A 17,799-nucleotide genomic window follows, 5' to 3' on the forward strand; every position below is an offset into this window, starting at 1 on the left:
TTTGACTGAAGAAAGCTGCTTAAGTCAACTTTGCAAAACCATCCAGATGAAGGCAAAAAACATGCAACACTGCAGAATTAAATCAGTGTTGGCAAAAATTCAGTTTACATGTCAAAGGAATTCCCCCACGGTTACCATTTGTAAATCAATTAGTCATGCCATGATACCTTGAATATTTGAAGAAGCCTTTGTTTTGTTTTCATGTCTCCGTGGAAGACGGCAAACATATTGATTTACCGATTGACTGGGGACCATGCACGTTTATCAACAGTAAAACAATATCAAAACTAGGGATAGACCGATATGGATTTTTTAGGGCCGATGCCGATACCGATTTTTTTCCATCACCCTTAGCCGATGACCGATTATGGACTGCCAATTTTCTTGAGCTGATATTTGGGGCGGATACTGCTTTTGCTCCCTCAATTTACATAAAAAAAATGACACAATGATAACAAATATTACAGGTCTCAAGGTCTTAAAATAAGAAACATTTATTGAACAGTGAAAAAATACTAAAAAAAGATGGAAAGTTGAGGTAGAACAGGTAGAATATTATTATTATTATTATTATACATTCAAATAAAAAAAAGAGTTCAGTGCTCTTAAATCTTCCAGTAATGTCTTTATAAAATAAACAAATATTTAAGCTGAAGCATAAATAAAACAACAACTACTGTACACAGTAGGATTCAACAGCTTTGTTCAACTTAACCACATACTTTCAAATGAAAAAAAGTGCCAGGGAAAAATAAATCCGCGAACCCACGCGCGTATCGGCTGATGCCGATACAAGTAAAAAACTCAAATATCGGCCCAATATATCGGCCGGCAGATGTATCGGTCTATCCTTAATCAAAACACCTGTTTACAAACTCTCACAATAACACCAAAGTCTCATTTATCCAGGATATGTCAATACTTCTCAGAGACATGCATTTCTGCTATAAACACTTGGTACTGGACTCCAGCTTTGAAGAGAGCATAAATAAGTTTCACTACAGTTTAGTTTTAAATAATAAGGTTTTCTGTGTTTGGGAAATACTGAGCATATGACTGGATAAATAAGACTTTTATTTCACAGCAGGAGTTGTGTGAGAGTTTATAAATGCATGTTTTGATACAGCATAGTTTTGCTGTTGTTAAAGGTGGTCCCCTGTCAATTAAAAAAATCAATATGTTTGCTGTTTTCCGTGAAGGCATGTGAGAAATGTATTCAGGAATTCAAGGTAACAGGACACGACTGACAGACATATAAACTGTCACACATTTTGTGGGTGAAGTATTCCTTTAATGTATCAGTTATAATAATCCAATTTTACCATACATAACAACATAACATAACATAGTCCATTGTGCTGCAAAATGGGTGGCCTACTTTTAATATTGACACTTTAAGTAAATATACTATTTATTACATTGCATTTTTGTAAAACTACTAATGTGTGGTAATGTTACTCAGGTAAAAGATCTGAATGGTGAACTTGTTATGGAATAGTTTCATCTCTGGTGTTGTAAGAGATTTAAAAACGTCTTCAAACCAAAAGCATTAATATGAGCCAGGGCGGACTCATGGACAGGACTGTGCAAAACATTCAAAGTACGATTTTAGTCGGCGTTCCTGAACGCACCTCTGTAAAAAGCACTTCCACATTCCCGGTCAGACTTTATTTAAGAGACGTTTAAGTTCGCTCGGTTCGTATCTACAGTGCAATATTGTTAGACAGGGCTTGAAATCAAGAAGAAGTCCAGCTGTTTCGGTGGATGTTGCCTTAACCAACAATTGGATGATCGTTTTCATAACTAGCTATTATGTACCTCGGTAACGCCTCCATATCGAGTCTCTGTGCGGTTCCAAAGTACAGATAACGTGGACTGACTAGCTTGATAATGTGGTGGGAGTTCACCGGGTGAAAGTGGACTGATCTGACTTGATCCTTCCGCAATTTGTTATTCGCCGATGTCAGTTTAACATCAACATTACTGTTACGTTACGAGTGTGTTTTCTTCAAGAAGCAAAATGAGTGGAAGAGGAGAAGCGACCGAGGAACCCCCTACAGCTTCAGTTTCACCTCAAGCTAACGTTACAGACCAACAGAAGAGGACGAAAATCATTCACATCGTGTACCTCATCGCTGCTCTGGACATCACGTGGATGTTTTTACAGTTTTCCGTCACCCCTGTAAGTACTTCTGTTATGTCAGAGCTGAAAGCTGAGATTTCCGTGCCGGCCTTGATGTGGAAACTCTGGTTAAAGATGACCTGTAGCATTTATTACAGGTGTAACAGTTATTATGTGTATTATATGACGCTATATAAGATGTCTTTGCTGCGATTACATTTCTTAGCAGCACCTTCCCCACATGTTAAAGCCACGCTGCCAACCTTTAAGTCTACTTTCAATTTCTAAGGGGCGTGATCTACTGCTGCAGATGGTTAAATCTACAACCAATCAGAGCAGAGCCACTGACCAATGTTAGCACGCTGCAGAGATGCAGAGATGAACTGTACTGGTGTAGCATCATTATATCTGAGATTTAGTGAGTACTGAAGTCTTTGCATACACTCACAGGCAGAGTATTGCAGAAATACAATGAGAATTTAATTCTGTTTCTGTGCAGAGTGTCTTATAACTCGTCCATTATTAGATAAATGGTTGTGTTGGGTTAAGTCTGTTTGAATGAAACAGAGACCAGATGCAACTGTCAGGGCAAATGAAACACAAGCTCACAGATTCATCAGGTTCCCAGGCAGGGCCGTAATCATCTATTTAACACTGGTGGTGGTGGGGGCCATTTTCAATGAAGTGGCAACTTACTTGAAAAATGAAACCAAGGTGAAGTGCCAAAAGCACCCTGTTTGGTTCAGTTCAATCAAACTCAAGTTGGTCTGCCCCCTAAGTGTGGTTTGTTTGGGCAGGTGTGAACACAGCAATCGTACTCAGGTGTGCATCAAAACAACCGGACCAAGACCTTCTTGAAACTATACACATAATTATGGGCGGGGACAGTTGAGCAACAGGCTGTCAGCAAGACATTAATACAGTCTGTGAGTCAGACTCACCCCTTGCTCCTACACAGCTCCACCCTCTTGTCCAAATATAGTCACTTTTGGCACCAAAAAACCAAGATGGCGGCAGCTGAAATGCTGAACTTGAGGGTTCAAAAAGGAAGTTCACAAACCAATGGGTGACGTCACTGTAGCTATATAGTCTGTGTTTTCAACTGACACCTTCTGCGACCCAACCCTCCACAGGTGTCCCCGGGAAACTCTTCCCAGGAGAATTTTTTCAGAAACTTGACAGCCAAACTGACCACTTTAGAGCATTGGAACAAATGAACAAAAATCCAAGATAAGAGGTTTTTAAAGTATTGATGACAAAGTGCCATTTTGGGGAGCCTGCATATGATTCAGGGCCGCACAGGAACAGTGCACAGACTGTGACTTTTTATGACAAACTACCACTGTACAAAAAGTATAACAATTGACAGTAAATAACACCTACATTACATTAAAGGTGTTAAAATTATAACACATTTGAAAGTAATAAAATAGCGAGACGGTTTTGACATTGATTGTACCTTCCCATTGCAGTCGAGCAACAGCTTTTGCTTTGGTATGGCAACACCATTTGCACAAACCACAAGCACAACTGAAGACCATAACACTATAACCAGTAGTAATTATTATGGTAATTTGTTACGTTTATTTATGATCATGATGACATTTGGATGACGGTGTGTAGTTGCCTTTTTGTGAAATGCATCAGTCAGGTGAGTGTCATGTGCAGAGATTTCACACTGACCCTGTGTTGTAAAAATATCTGATTTCCACATCATACCTGCTGTGAATGTGTTAATATGCTCTATATGACTGTGTGTGAGTGAATCTGTATTTTCATCATGTCTCTCTGCAGTATTTGGCAAAGAAGCTTGGCTTCGACACCTTGTGGTTTGGTTATCTGCAAACCACGGTCGGTGTAATCCAACTGCTTGGGGGTCCTATGTTTGGAAGGTAAGCACAACACAAAAGTTTCTGTTATAGCTATTTTTACAGACACTAATGTTATACTTGATGTATCACAGAAGCTGCTGTTTTGCCATTGCTAGTAAGCTACATTTGTTTTGTCTGTCAGGAAATAAACTTGTGGTTCATGTTTTGTTGTCTGCAGGTTTGGAGATATCTTCGGAGCACGGGCAGCTCTGTCTCTGGCGTGTTGTGCAACAGTAGTTTTCTTTCTGCTGCTGGCCATAGCAAACCATCCTGCCATGCTGTTCGTCCACAAACTTCCCACAGTCTTCATGCATGTCCTACCTGGTGGGCGTCTACAATCCTGCTCACTCAGTTTAACACTTCAAACTTCAAACCTGCATTATTCTTTGGAATAGATTAGTCACTGACTGTTATGCATTCATTCTTTCTTTCTCTCCACCATAATTTTAAACTGCACGCTACTGAAAGATAATCATTATTTGTCAGGATTTGGATGGTGCGCTGACAGAAATATGGGTGAAGTTAAGTAGTATGTGACAAACAACATGCAGAAACTGTGAAGTATTTAGTTAAGTTTCACCTCTCTGAGCTGCTCTACTGTGTGACTTAATCTCTGATCAAATATGATTTGATCCTAATGTAACTTTTTATAACAGCTGCAGTTTCACTTGCTTCTGTCTCCTTGTTCCTCTGCTGTCTGCAGCATCTCAGATGGTGGTCACAGACCTGTCAGAACCTGAACAACGGGCGGACGCTTTATCCAAAATTGGTCTGTGTTTCGCTGTCGGCATGATCATTGGGTCCACGTTGGGTGGCCATCTTAACAGACGCTATGGGTGAGTGTCACAGTGTGTGTGTGTTTGTGTTGGGAGGTGGAGGATGAGTCTAGATTGAGTGGTGCACTGTGGAGTGAAGAGGTGGATGAGGTTTAAAAGTCATATGGATAATGTGATGTTTGAGTGTTTTCTGCACATGGAAACACTGCATTAGTTCCAGAGATCATTGCGCTGAGAAACATCCAGTCACCCAGTTTTAAGTGTCGGTTATTCAAGTTAAGAAAAACTTAACCAGTTGCACAAAACACCAGTTTTCTCCTTAAGTATGACACTTCTGGCCTAATCTCTCCTTAGCTGAGGGGCTTACACGGTTGCACAGAATCCCTGAAATAAAGCATGAACTACTTTACTGCAATGAAAGAGATTTTACAGTGGTACAAGTTTCCATGGATATTGTTTGTTTGCTTGGACTCACTCTTGTGGGGCTTGTTTTTGTCTCACAAAGTTGGCTTATAGGTAGTTAAAAATGTCAGAAGAAAAGAAGACAAGTAAACAATATTGGTCAGAGGAGGAGAGGGTGTTTTGTGCAACTATGCACTATATCTATAATACACGTAAAATGTCCACCTAATGCTGGAGATATTCTTGCTTTTTAACCTTGCGTTTGTAAAGACAACTGGCTGCGTCATGATTTGTTCACATGCTTACCTATTACATGTGTCACAGGAGGATTTCACGAGGGCACACCAGAGAACTCAGACGTGTGGAGCCTCTGGATTTTCATGATGTAAACAGTCGGCGTAGCAGTCTAAGACTTTTCATTTAGGTTTGCAGTTTCTCCACATTGACTCCTAAAACAGTACTGATCTGTTGTCAGCTATTTTTACAAGCATATTTGTCACTTTGCAGCAGCAGTGAGGCAGGTAATGATGGACTTGGTCTGTTTGCTTTTAAAACTTTATGCCCTCGTTTTGCTGCTGAAGTACCTACTGACCTCTGACCCTGTTACATCACCATACTGCACCTACACTGCCTCTACAGTTCATGTGCATTTTGCATCTTGCAGAGTGTTGTTGATTGTGTGATTTTCTGTTGGTGTGCGCAACCAACGCTGCTAACAGGCGCAGGATACGTGAGGCAGCCATCATGGGCACATGAATGTCTACTTAAAGGCACGTATATCTCCAGCTTCACACCTCTTTGACTTTGTGTTTCCCAGGGAGATGTTCACTGCTTGTTTCGGTGCTGTGGGGAGTGCCTTCAGTTTACTGTTGGTTTTGATGTTCATTCCAAAAACGACCAAAACTCAAGCTCCAAGAACCAACACAGACAGTAAGACACACCTCTGTTTGCTACATCTGAAGTTCTCAGCTGTTTGGGAACCTGTATGATTTTTTTTGACCAGCAGTTGGTAGGTTGAGAGACAATATGTTCAAACTTGTGCTGTAGCTTACAGTTCATGAGCAGACAGTGTGCTGTTTAATGTGCTGCAGCTGACCAAGCTAACTAAACACTACACAGTCAGAGGTGCAAATCACAGTGAAGGGAAATTAAAAAATGTCTTACTGTTTAATTTGTGAGCAGAATGAGGCGCCATGGTTGCTGAATTCATCCGAATTTGACTCATAATCCAAAAGTAAAGTGTTTTTATTTTATGCAAAAACTAGTCTGATTTTGAATGAGCAACAGGTTTTGACAGTCCACACATTTCTTTTGCCTTATTAGAGATGATGTAATCCGGAGGGTATTGGGCTGTTTGTGCAAATTTACATGAGTTTTACTCCCTCTTTGAATTTGCTGCAGGCGAAACCAAAAAGAAGTCAATATTCAACGTTGGAGAGATCACAAGACTGATGAAGTTTCCAGGTGTGAAGCGGACTTTTGTTGTGAAGATAGTTGCAGGTTTGCCGTCAGGTGAGATAATGGGAGGTTTGATTAGAGACACAAGACTGAATTTACAAGGGCTGCACTCCTTATAGGTTTTTTAATCATCACTGCAGTGTCAACTTGTATGATTGCACATTGCACTCAGGGATTCTTTGAGTTAGTTGAAAGAGAATATCAGTTGCAAACTGAAGGCCAGATGTGTCGCCTCTCTCTGCATTTACATGGTGATTTACTGGACTGAAGTTCGCACAATTGATTATTAAAGATTCTGTGTCTAGATGCCACTTAACAGACTGGAACATGTAAGGAAAATAATACATGTAAAAACAGTCTGTTCAGTCTGGGTTTAGTAGAGTTACATTTAAATAACTCTGGACATTTTACTTGAGCACTGACACTCTGTAAATCTAACTGAAGCATTGTTCTTTTTTGCCTCAGGCATTTTCCAAGTGATGTTCTCCATCATTGCGATGGAGTTCTTCAAGCTGCAGCCTGAGGAGAACGGCTATCTGATGGCTTATTTTGGCATCACCTCAATTGTAAGTGTCACACAGACTAAAATACAAAACAAGCTGATGATGATTTCAGTGCTCCTGATGATGTCAGACTGTAAGACGATGTCAGTAAAACTTTGTGTGTCTGTTCAGGTCATTCAGGGAGGAGTGGTCGGTCGGCTGACAGCCAGATACTCTGACAACTCACTGCTGCTTCTGTCCATCGCAGTGGCTTCTTTTGTGGGACTGGCTCAGGTACACACAAAAACACTCATATAAACACACACATGCCAGAGCAGGAGAGTATTTAGAGTACAGTAGTGGACTGTTTCTCAGGATCTCTGAAAAACAGCTTTGTTTCAGCTCGATAAAACAATTTATTAAACCTGTACAAGGCTTCTTCTTCCTGTTTTCCTTGTTTTTGATTAATTCTATTTTTTGTCCCACCTTATTACTTCTTTTTATATTTCTCTCCCAACCATCCAATAGTTGTTGAAACATTTCACCTTAAGCCACAACTGTGAACCGGCTGATGACAATAGAGTTAGTCAGGAGATTACCATAGTTTTTAGGCTTCATACTCTAGAGACCATGAATTTGTGTAATGTGTTCATGGCAGTCAATCCAATAGTTGTATGATATTTCAACCTGCTCTCATTCTCAGTTTGTTTCATGCCGTTTAGCGGTGGTATGAGATGCACCAGGCATTGCTTTGCACTTCAAGTAACTGATGCAGCGTAAAGAAAGGAGAGAGTCCACATAGGGCAGGTGGGAAGGGAAGTTGATGGGTCAAACAAACCTCAGACTTTGGACAGACCGCTGTTTGTGACCCGTGTGAAACCAAAAGTCAACCTACATTCTGACTTTGTATGCATTAAACAGTGACTTCCATTTCTTGTTCAAACCAAAGTTTATTTTGGAATGTCACAATGCATGTTACAATCATGTAAATTAACACGCTGTCCCTGAGAGTCCAAAACTGATGCTGGAGGGTACCTGTTGTAGTTTGACATGTAGAGCCACTGACCAGGTGTTGGTATTTGACGAGTTGGGAGTGAGAATGTGTTTGATGTTTAAGTCTGGACTAAAGTGGTGGACTGACCGGCATTTCCATTGATAGTGCCATGCTGCTGATAAAAATATTACATTTTTGTTGGTGAAATGTCTTTAAATCTGAGGATTTATTCCATTTCTACTTTTCATAGCAATATAATACACGTTTTTAATGTTGTCTATAAGAATTTCTTCTTTAGGCTCAAGTGATTGCATTTGTTTATAATGAAAATAATCCTCAGTGGCACTTTCTGCTCAGATACTTAATTTTGACGATTCTGTCCCTCTGCAGGCTTACATGCAGAATGTGTTCCAGTTCTGCCTCACGGTCATCCCGATGATGTTTTCTCTCAGTGTGTTCGGTGTCATCACAGACAGCATGCTCACCAAGGGCGTACCGTCCTCTGACACAGGTGAAGTTACCCTGCTTTTCTGCTCGTGCAACATTCAGGCCATCTTCACAACATTAAGAGATGTTTCTCATCAGTGTGATTCTGAAATGTGGTGTGGGAACACGGAAAATTCATATGTGATTTTTCTGCTTGACAACTATGCACACCGGGTCCGTTGCATATTATCTGCTTTGCTGTGTTCCATGTTTTGCATGTTTGTGAATGAGGCCAATGAGTGTTCAGTCCATACAATGAAAACTGTCCAAACAGAATATAAAGGGCTAACGTTAACTGCATGATACACAAACTAATTGGACCCCAGATTTCATGCTAACATTAGCTTTGTTGGCTCACCCAGTTCTGTGACGAACATATAGCAAATGCTGCTGGGTGATCCGAAGCCATATATTGTCCTTTATTTAGTCGTTGTGGTTGTTGTTGCTGTGTTTGTTGTATAGTATTGGGTGGTGAGAAACAAAATTGATAAGATGTTTTCCATTAATGGCAACAAGCTAGCTATGACCTGGAGGTATGACGTCAGCTGGAACAAAACATTTCATTGGTCATACATATATTGCTGCAGGTGGCAAGCTGCTGAAATCCAGGGCCATCTGAATATTTTTCCATCCGCAAGAATATTACGCAGCCAAGCGTTTCGTAAGAACTGACAAAACAGTTTTTATCAATTTCCATGCAAATTGTTCGGACAAAAATCCATGTTTGGTGTGAAAAGGCTTTAACTTTAGGAAACTCTATTACATTCACTCTTTCACATTTTGATCACTTGGTGTGTGACTGCATCTGATCACAGCTACTTTAAACAAAAGAAGGGAAAGAAATAAAACTAAAATCTCTGATGTTTCAATGTAAGGTGTAAAAATACCAAAACCAAATGAAACAGAAAATAATATGAAAACTATTCCAAACCCACTGAGTGCACAGTTGCCCACGTACAGTTTCACATGGTGTGTGTTTGGGATACAGGTCATAGGAAATTGCAGATTAAATAGTCAACTGAACCCATGAAGAGGAGCAATGTATTCAGACAGAGTTTTTTTTTAATTTGATAGTATGATTGCTTTATTGAAAGTACAGTAGTATCATTGCCAGTAGTGGGATAGTTAGTGGGCTAAAACTGTACATTAGTAGTTGAGGTAGCACGTTGAAAGGCAGATAGTTAAAGTAATTGCCTTATAGAAGCTCAGTTTTAGTAAGTTTTCCAACTTTTGCCAAGAGGGAAATTTAGATATTGGTCCCTAGATTATGTTCACCCAGTTTCATGCAGATCGGTCAAACTTCCTAGGAAGAAATCGATTTTAAGCGTTTTTCAAAAAGTTCAAAATGGCAGAAAATCTATATAACTGGAAGTTATGGGTTCTTTGGGCAAATTTGTTCCTCATGAGGAGAGGCATCTCTGTGCAAAGTTTCATGTCTCTACGACATACGGGGCATGAGATATGCCCATTCAAAGTTTGCAATTTCAATCGGTTGCTATAGCGCCCCCCTTTGGCCAATTGATGTAATATTGCTGCATTCACATCCTCCCATGACCCTCTACCACTGTGCCACATTTCACATGGACTGACCAAGTCAGTGAGGAGAAAAACATGGAACAGACACACACACACACACACACACACACAGAGTTGTCGTCATTATATAGTAAGACTGCAGGCTCAGCACACATCAGATAGTGTGAATTAACTAACTTAAAAATGCAGACGTACTAAAGAACCCATTTTGTTCTTGTACTCAGGCACAATGCTGGGACTGTGTGCATCCGTCCAGTCTCTGCTTCGCACGATTGGACCGACCATGGGCGGCTTCCTGTATGTGAACTACGGCCTTTCCTCCATAGGGTTGATCCAGTTTGTTGTGAATATCGCTGTGTTTGTGTACCTGCTGCTACGTCGGCCTGAGAAGACAGAAGAGCGAAAGGAGTAAAATCAGTTTTTAAAAGACCTCTTTTCATCCTCAATTAGTCATCAAACTACCAGAGGAGATGTAAATTCAGTATTTCATTTTAGATTTTTGATTTTTTTTTCTACAGTTGCATACATTTGAATCACTCTGTCACAGTGGTTTACATAAAGAGATGAGGTCAAGTCAGTTTTTCCAGTTTGGTTGCTGTTTTATCTGTGGTGAAGTTTCAGATTTAAACCACTAGATGGCAGCAAACCCTCCATTTTACCTCATGATACTTTCCCAGGGTTTAAAATGTTCATCCAAGTTGTATGAACCAGTTCACTGTTACTTAGATTTTATTAAATGTCATCAGAAATTAAAAAATAAGAATTACACCAATTAACATCATGCCTAATCAAAACTATTTTTAATATACCAAAACAATTCTTAATAAAAAGTTTATTTTCTTATGTGTCATTGTTTTTCATTTAACTATTAAAAATGTTTTGTACGGGGTGTCGGTGGCTCAGTGGTAGAGCAGGCGCCCCATGTACAAGGCTGTTGCCGCAGCGGCCTGGTTCGACTTCAGCCTGTGGCCCTTTGCTGCATGTCATTCCCTCTCTCTCTCCCCCCTTCACACTTGCTGTCCTGTCAATTAAAGGCTTAAAAATGCCCAAAAAATATCTTTAAAAAAAAAAAAAGGTTTTGTACATTTATTCATGAAGAGGCAGATAGATATTCCAGACTTTTGTCTGTGTTGAATAAGTCACTTAATCTTAAAGGTCTCATGTCATAAAGGTATCATGTTTTTATTTGATCCTTACAACCAACAGCTCAGTTTAGTCCCAGTCTGCTGAGACAACACAGTGCTTGTACTTAACTTTCCATTTTCTGCAACTTTATACTTCCACTCCACTACATTTATTTGAGAGCTTAAATCAGCCACCTGTCACTTTTGACATTCAAAACGTGATGAGATTTTTAAGATACAACACATTGTTAAAAATCAAACCAGACATTTCCAGACTTTTTGGCTTTTGATCCAGCATCTATGGATTTGCATGTTGTGTTTGAAATGTCTAAAATGTGTCAGCAGTTAGCAAAATTTGTGTATGTTACAGATACCTACATTCATTCTCTCTTCATTTCTACTTGAGCAGCCATCAGGCAGGAGACATGCTGCTGCTTTTGTCAGCTAGTTGACAGTAGAACACTGGTAAAGCCACTGGGGACCAACCAACTAATTTCATCTTTTATTTTTATCTTGCAGGTGGGTGAAAGTCTCAGAAAGCACAGCTAGTCATAACTCATTATTATGTTCATTAATTGCTGTTGTTAGGTTTATGTAGCAAGTTAGGTTTTATAATCAATAGGTGTCAACAGGGTGGGGTCTTTTGTGCTAATGTGACTACCAAGAGTCCAATAGGGTTATGATGCACATCAAACTGCCTTGCTGTGCCTAGTAAGGCTTTTTGGTGCATGTTCGTCCACTTACAAGAAATGGTCTACCTCAAATTGTGTGTGTCAGGTGCTTTAATCATGTTTTGGCTCATTTTTTCTTCTTTCCTCCCCCATTAATCATCTCATGTCCACACAGATGACCACACTATCTTCTGAGCCTTTGGTGGGGCGTAACCGTTAGATCAAGAACCACTGAACTAAACTCCCTAAATGTTTATAAAGTAGATAAAACTAACAGTAAAATGCAGTTGAAGCATCAACGTTTAATAATCTAATAATGTGTTTTATATCAGTAACGGGACTTTTTCTCTGCAGAGCAAATATAAATATGATATGAATTTTATATTAAATACAGGACTTTTACTTGTAATGAAGTATTTTATTAATGTATACTTTTAATTGAATAAAAGATTTAAATACTTCTTCCACCACTATGTCATCAACATCTAATATGTTTTAAAAAATATTAAATCACCAATGCAGAAAAACAAATGACGTACAGCACCCTACCCCTGCAGAAGCCAAGCTGCAGCATGTTGAAGTGATGTCACAAAATCTGCAGCAGGTGTCTTCATTGTTTCTACAGAATACTCTGTTTATGAAATATTACATCCCACAATCCGGGATAAATATTATCTTATTTTATCAGTAGGGGGTCGGTGGTGTTACGGAGTCATTAAGGACCAGGCTACACCTTCAACAGATGTCACGGGTGTGATTTCTTTGCCAGTTTGTCAAGCCAAATATGTGATGAAAGCAGCCACACGAGCGGAGGAGACTGACATTCAGATTTCATCTTAAAAATTGCAACAAATAAAGAACCCATGTTTTTATTTTCAGTTGTCTTTCTTTTCTTAATGATCTTTAGGAGACATTTTGAAGCAGAGCTTTCAGCCATAACTGACATGCTTTTTTATTTTAAAAAATTAAGGTAAATTGGTATATTTTTTTTTAACATTTAAAGGTCCAGTGTTAGTGGTTTAGGAGCATCTATTGCCAAAAAAAATGGTATACAATATTTATAAGTACATTTTCATTACTTTAAAATCACCTGAAAATACTTTTTTTTGTGTGTGTTTTCATTACTGAAGAATGAGCTGTTTATATCTACATATGCAGGAGGTTATCCTCCACAGAGTCTGTCTTGTTGTTCTATAGTAGCCCAGAACGAACAGACCTAACAGTGACGCTGGATAGAGCAATAAGCATTTTTGCGTTTTCTCGTCGGCCACTGTCACAGCCACGTTCACTTGGTTGCAATCTGCAACCTCAGCTGCTTGATGTCACAAAATCCTACACACTAGATCCTGGTTCTGCTACAGCAGAGCCGTGCCCCTGAGAAGTTGTCAGTTACTGCAGAAGGGCCACCAAATTATTGTTTAATAATTTCATTTAAGTTTTTTTGTTTTTTTTTCCAAAAATAAAATATGTCTGAAAAACACATTAACGTGAATCCAAAATACTAGTAGCAAAGATTAATGAAACTATTCATTAAAAAAATCCATTAATGATAGGCTAACTGTTAGCCATGAATCCTTGTGCAGTCATGTGAGCTAGCTAATGCTAAATCACTGTGTGGCACCTGTCCATAACGGGATGGTCCTTAAAAAGTCTTAAATGTCTGAATGTTTTAATGTCCTAAACTCAATGCTCTAACAATAAAGTCATTATATACTGTAGTCTATTTTGAATCTGTCTATTGTCTAGTCTATAGTCTATTTATAATTTGTCAGGTCTTTACTTCTACAAACATTTTATCTAATTTATTTTATCCATTTTTTAATTTCTTTTTGTGAAAGTGAGTGAAGTCTTTCAGTGTACAAGTCCACATTTCTAATGTTACAAATCTTTAAAAAACTATAATTAAAGTCATTTTACTTCATACTTTTACATACAATTTAAACATACTGGCAAATAAGCTGTATTATTACTTCAAATGTACGACATTAATGTGAGCAACAATACGTCCTTTTGTAGCTTTTCAAGCAAAAGACTCTGACACACCGTCTGCCTCAGAAACCACCAGCGAAAGTGCAGACGGCGAGGCTAATGCACTTAGGCATGCTACAGCTGCTGCATATTTAGCTACAAGCAAGTGCAGGCAAGAGAAAACCCCCAAAATATTCAGGGAATTATTTCAAGTGCAACTCAGTCTTATACAATATACATAGTAGAGGGTCTCTGCTCTGTGTGTCTTTGAGCTAAGGGGTCCTTGGCCTGAAAACGTTGAAGACCCCTGCACTAGACCTTTAACTATCAGATTTAGGATATGAAAGCAATATTATAGAATAGCGTTTTAGTTTTATGATACTTTTATAAATTTTAAATTTGGCAAATATATCCATTAGAAATCAACAGAGTTGACTCAAAGTTCCTTTTTTTTGCAGTGAGCAAACAGATTTCCTGATTTAATCAATCTTACACGTTTCTTTGCATTAATATAATATTATAATATGAAGAGTGAGGACTTCCCTTAGGACAGTGGTAAGAAAATGTTTTTGTAGAAAAATTCAAAGCGGACACGTTGAAGGATATATTTAGTAACTCTTAACTGGCAGCGTGTAACAGTCTGTTTAGGCGGACTGCACCTTTAATGTGATCAGCCGTCTCAGTGTCAATCCCATCATCGTGAGCCTGATCCCGCACATACACTCACTTATTTCTCGCTGTAGTCTGAGTCGTGACACGTATTTTGCACAAACAAACTGGATGCACAGCTGTGTGTGTCGGTGCTGCTCCGCTGACTTTTTACACTCACCTTGTGAAATAAAAAGAGACAGTCGCTCTTGAATCTTCTTCCTCTGTCTCTCTCTCTCTGACTCACAGAGACTCAAAGGAGCTGTAGATGGATTTGAAGGGTGTCACTGTATCTGTGGACCCAGGGGGCGGCCCTGACCACTGGAGGGGGTGCCTTGTTACACTTGGCCCTTTGAGCCAGGAGGAGCTGGGACAATGCTGCTGTTAACACTCCTGACGGGGACCTTTGGGTTCTCTGAAAGTTTAATGTGACTCTGCGAGCGACCTGCACTCACTGAGGTCAGAGATGAGCTCGGCCCGGCATCAGTCCAAGGTTGCCCTGTGTTGGTGCATTGGAAACTAAACGCCAGTGGGGGGGGCATCAGTGTCCTGGGCTTGTTTTGTCCCCTGTGGCATGGATAATGAGGCATCTCTCTCCACCTGCCGCATGGAGAGATGAGGCTCACTGTCTCACTTAAAAAGAGCACAGGTTACCTATCTGATTTGTCCACGGCAGGCCCGGGACATGATCTGAAGCACAGGAGCCTTCAGCCTAAATGTTTTATACCTCAGGTTTTCTTATGGCTGTCTGTGCTGCACCACACGAAGCTCCTTATCACAGACACTTTGTCTTCGTAGGTGCATCTTGAAAATTAGCATCTGAGTGGGACTTCTTGTATTGATAGCATGGACATAAAGAAACATTACTGACTTACATTCATTTGTCATACAGTGCACCGACATTGTGCTGATTCTTGCTCAGGAATAATACAAACCTGACGTGCATGTGACAGCAGCTCAGCATGGCCACCAACCCCCCGTCGTCCTCTCCAGTGGACCTCGTGGAGCTCTTGGAGTCGGCCACAGCAACGAAAGGTGATCTTAGGGGGGTTTTGTCTTGGTGTAATCAGACAGCGACATCATCAATCATGAGAGGGTGAATTACAGCGGGTTACAATGGGAGATAAGATAATGAGTGGGGCCTCAGCGACCTGCTGAGGGACAGCTCGAGTTCCCGTCCTGATTACATGGCAGCGGCCTGATGAGCTGCAAACCTCTCTGACGATGTTGGCTGCACAAATCCAAGATGGAGGAACATACTTTTTTGTCCAACTTCATCATAACGAAAGGACAGAATGCACGTGAAATAAGCTTTACTGTATCTCATGGTTACTTGCATGGTATGGAAATCAGCTGCTGGATACAACTGTTTGTAACAGGTAAGAAGTTCAGAACCAGGAGATGGAGCATAAATGAATAGAGATTCGCAAAGATATATGCACATACCGAACAGGAGTGGAGGGAAATGGATACAGCATAGTAACACCATATTTTGAGTGGCGTTATTGTATCGATACACCGACGCCAAGTATTGATCATACATAATTAATTTTGCAAATATACACTTTAATACAGCTTTTGGTACTAGAATAATATAACCGATTCCTTTTTCGTCCACTAAATGGTGGTGAGGTTGTTTTTTTCCTGGTGAGGTCAGCAGAGGTCTCAGTCAGCGCCATTAGGACGGAAGTTCATCAAAACAAAGATGGAGGCACCTGAGAAAGTAATCAGACACACGCCGTCTGCGTTTAAATCAAACGTCTGGATTTTTTAACACGGAAGGAAAGGAGAACTTGGATATGACACATGCGATTTGCAAGCAGTGTCATGTGAATATAAAATACTCTGGGAATACTTTGACCATGAGGACTCACCTCACACTCAACTATCCAGAGATAGCATTAGATGCTAAGCTAACGCTAGACGCGCTCTGTTAAAGAATCAACCAACACTGGACACACTTATCTTGACAAAACTACCATCCATCTCTGACAGTCCATCACCAACTTCATGTGCAAAGATCTGCGTCCATACAGCGTTGTTGAAAACAAAGGCTTTCGTTACATGCTAAAAACACTGTCAGTACGTGACTCCATCCCAACAGTTTTTCACCAACACAGCCATACACAAGCTCTACAGTGAAGTGAAGCATGAAGTTGAGGAATCTTTGAGTACAACAGATAGGGTAGTATTAACTTGTGGTGCCAGGACTTCAAGGTCAGTGGATTCATATGTGAAATGGCACATATCTCATAGAGAGCTGGCGACTGCTGTCTCATGTTCTCCAAACTAGATCAGCGGTTCCCAACTGGTCCAGCCACAGGGTCCAGATTTCTTCTTAGTCATTAGTTCGAGGTCCACATAGTTTAATGTATTCAGCGTCATACTTGTGTTACCACATCGTTGACCTAGTTTGCTTTCTCTGTCAAGTAGCTGTCTATTAGTCAATTACTCTACAGCAGGAAACAGCACTTCAAAGTAAAAGCTATGTGCCAGAAATTCTCTGTACTTCAAAATAAAGTGTGTTTTTTCCAAACTTAACATTTCGCAAGTCACTTGTGGTCCATTCAGAGTGGACCCACGACCCACTTTTGGAACCACTGCTCCAGAGGCTTCCATCTTGACCAGCTGGCAACCAGGACGCCTCGACAAGGAGAACATTTGGTGGTGGTAAAGGTATCATGAGAAATTCTTCCCCATTTAGGTCATTTGATCACTGACATTTTGGACAGACCAACTAACTAACCATCATAAATACCAATATATTTTAACATGTATTGACACTAAATGTGTACTGATTGAATCATCTCTTACTCTGGTATCAATATATGCATCATGAGCTCGCAGGTGAGTATCACGTGCGGAGAAACGACAGGCTGTGTGATGAATCACCAGACACCTTAATACACAAGCTGCCCTCTCCTCTGTATCTGCGTTGCCATGAAGCGTGCTCGGTCGTGTGTCAGCGGCTCTGAGCCCCATGACGCCTGGCCGAGTCCACACTCTCACTCCCTGACATGTGCCACCACTCACTAATCCTCCACTGACGCTCCTCTGCAGCATCACACTCGACAACAAAACAATAAATGACCACTGCGCTGACCTCAGAGGGCAACCGGCTCTCGCTGCTTCAGACAGGATCTAAATATTCTCCCTGTGTGGAAGGCCATATTGGTTCTCTAAACAAGTTAATACAGAGGAGCGGCTGCATGTTAGCAGATTATCTTACACAGTATACCAGGGGACACAGGGGAGGTTTCT

At 40.3% G+C, this 17,799-nt stretch overlaps 1 protein-coding gene across 1 annotated transcript; it reads left to right on the forward strand.

Annotated features, from left to right (window-relative positions):
• Positions 1-1,595: 1,595 nt before the first annotated feature.
• slc22a18 (solute carrier family 22 member 18) lies at positions 1,596-10,867 on the forward strand. Its single transcript, XM_049595362.1, has 10 exons — positions 1,596-2,182; positions 3,917-4,014; positions 4,172-4,317; positions 4,697-4,829; positions 5,989-6,101; positions 6,573-6,683; positions 7,095-7,195; positions 7,304-7,405; positions 8,496-8,616; positions 10,352-10,867. Exons 1-10 carry the CDS (start codon positions 2,021-2,023, stop codon positions 10,537-10,539), a joined length of 1,275 nt encoding a protein of 424 aa, XP_049451319.1. The 5' UTR covers positions 1,596-2,020; the 3' UTR covers positions 10,540-10,867.
• Positions 10,868-17,799: the final 6,932 nt, after the last annotated feature.

The sequence above is a fragment of the Epinephelus fuscoguttatus genome, linkage group LG2, assembly GCF_011397635.1.
Source record: "Epinephelus fuscoguttatus linkage group LG2, E.fuscoguttatus.final_Chr_v1".
Taxonomy (NCBI): domain Eukaryota; kingdom Metazoa; phylum Chordata; class Actinopteri; order Perciformes; family Serranidae; genus Epinephelus; species Epinephelus fuscoguttatus.

What these genes read in the sequence shown, in the direction of transcription:
- slc22a18 (XM_049595362.1), top strand. Translation starts at nt 2,021, where the DNA reads ATGAGTGGAAGAGGAGAAGCGACCGAGGAACCCCCTACAGCTTCAGTT. An exon ending in CTTCATGCATGTCCTACCTG is followed by an intron (nt 4,318 to 4,696) that starts GTGGGCGTCTAC and finishes TGCTGTCTGCAG; the next exon opens with CATCTCAGATGGTGGTCACA. An exon ending in TCCAAGAACCAACACAGACA is followed by an intron (nt 6,102 to 6,572) that starts GTAAGACACACC and finishes AATTTGCTGCAG; the next exon opens with GCGAAACCAAAAAGAAGTCA.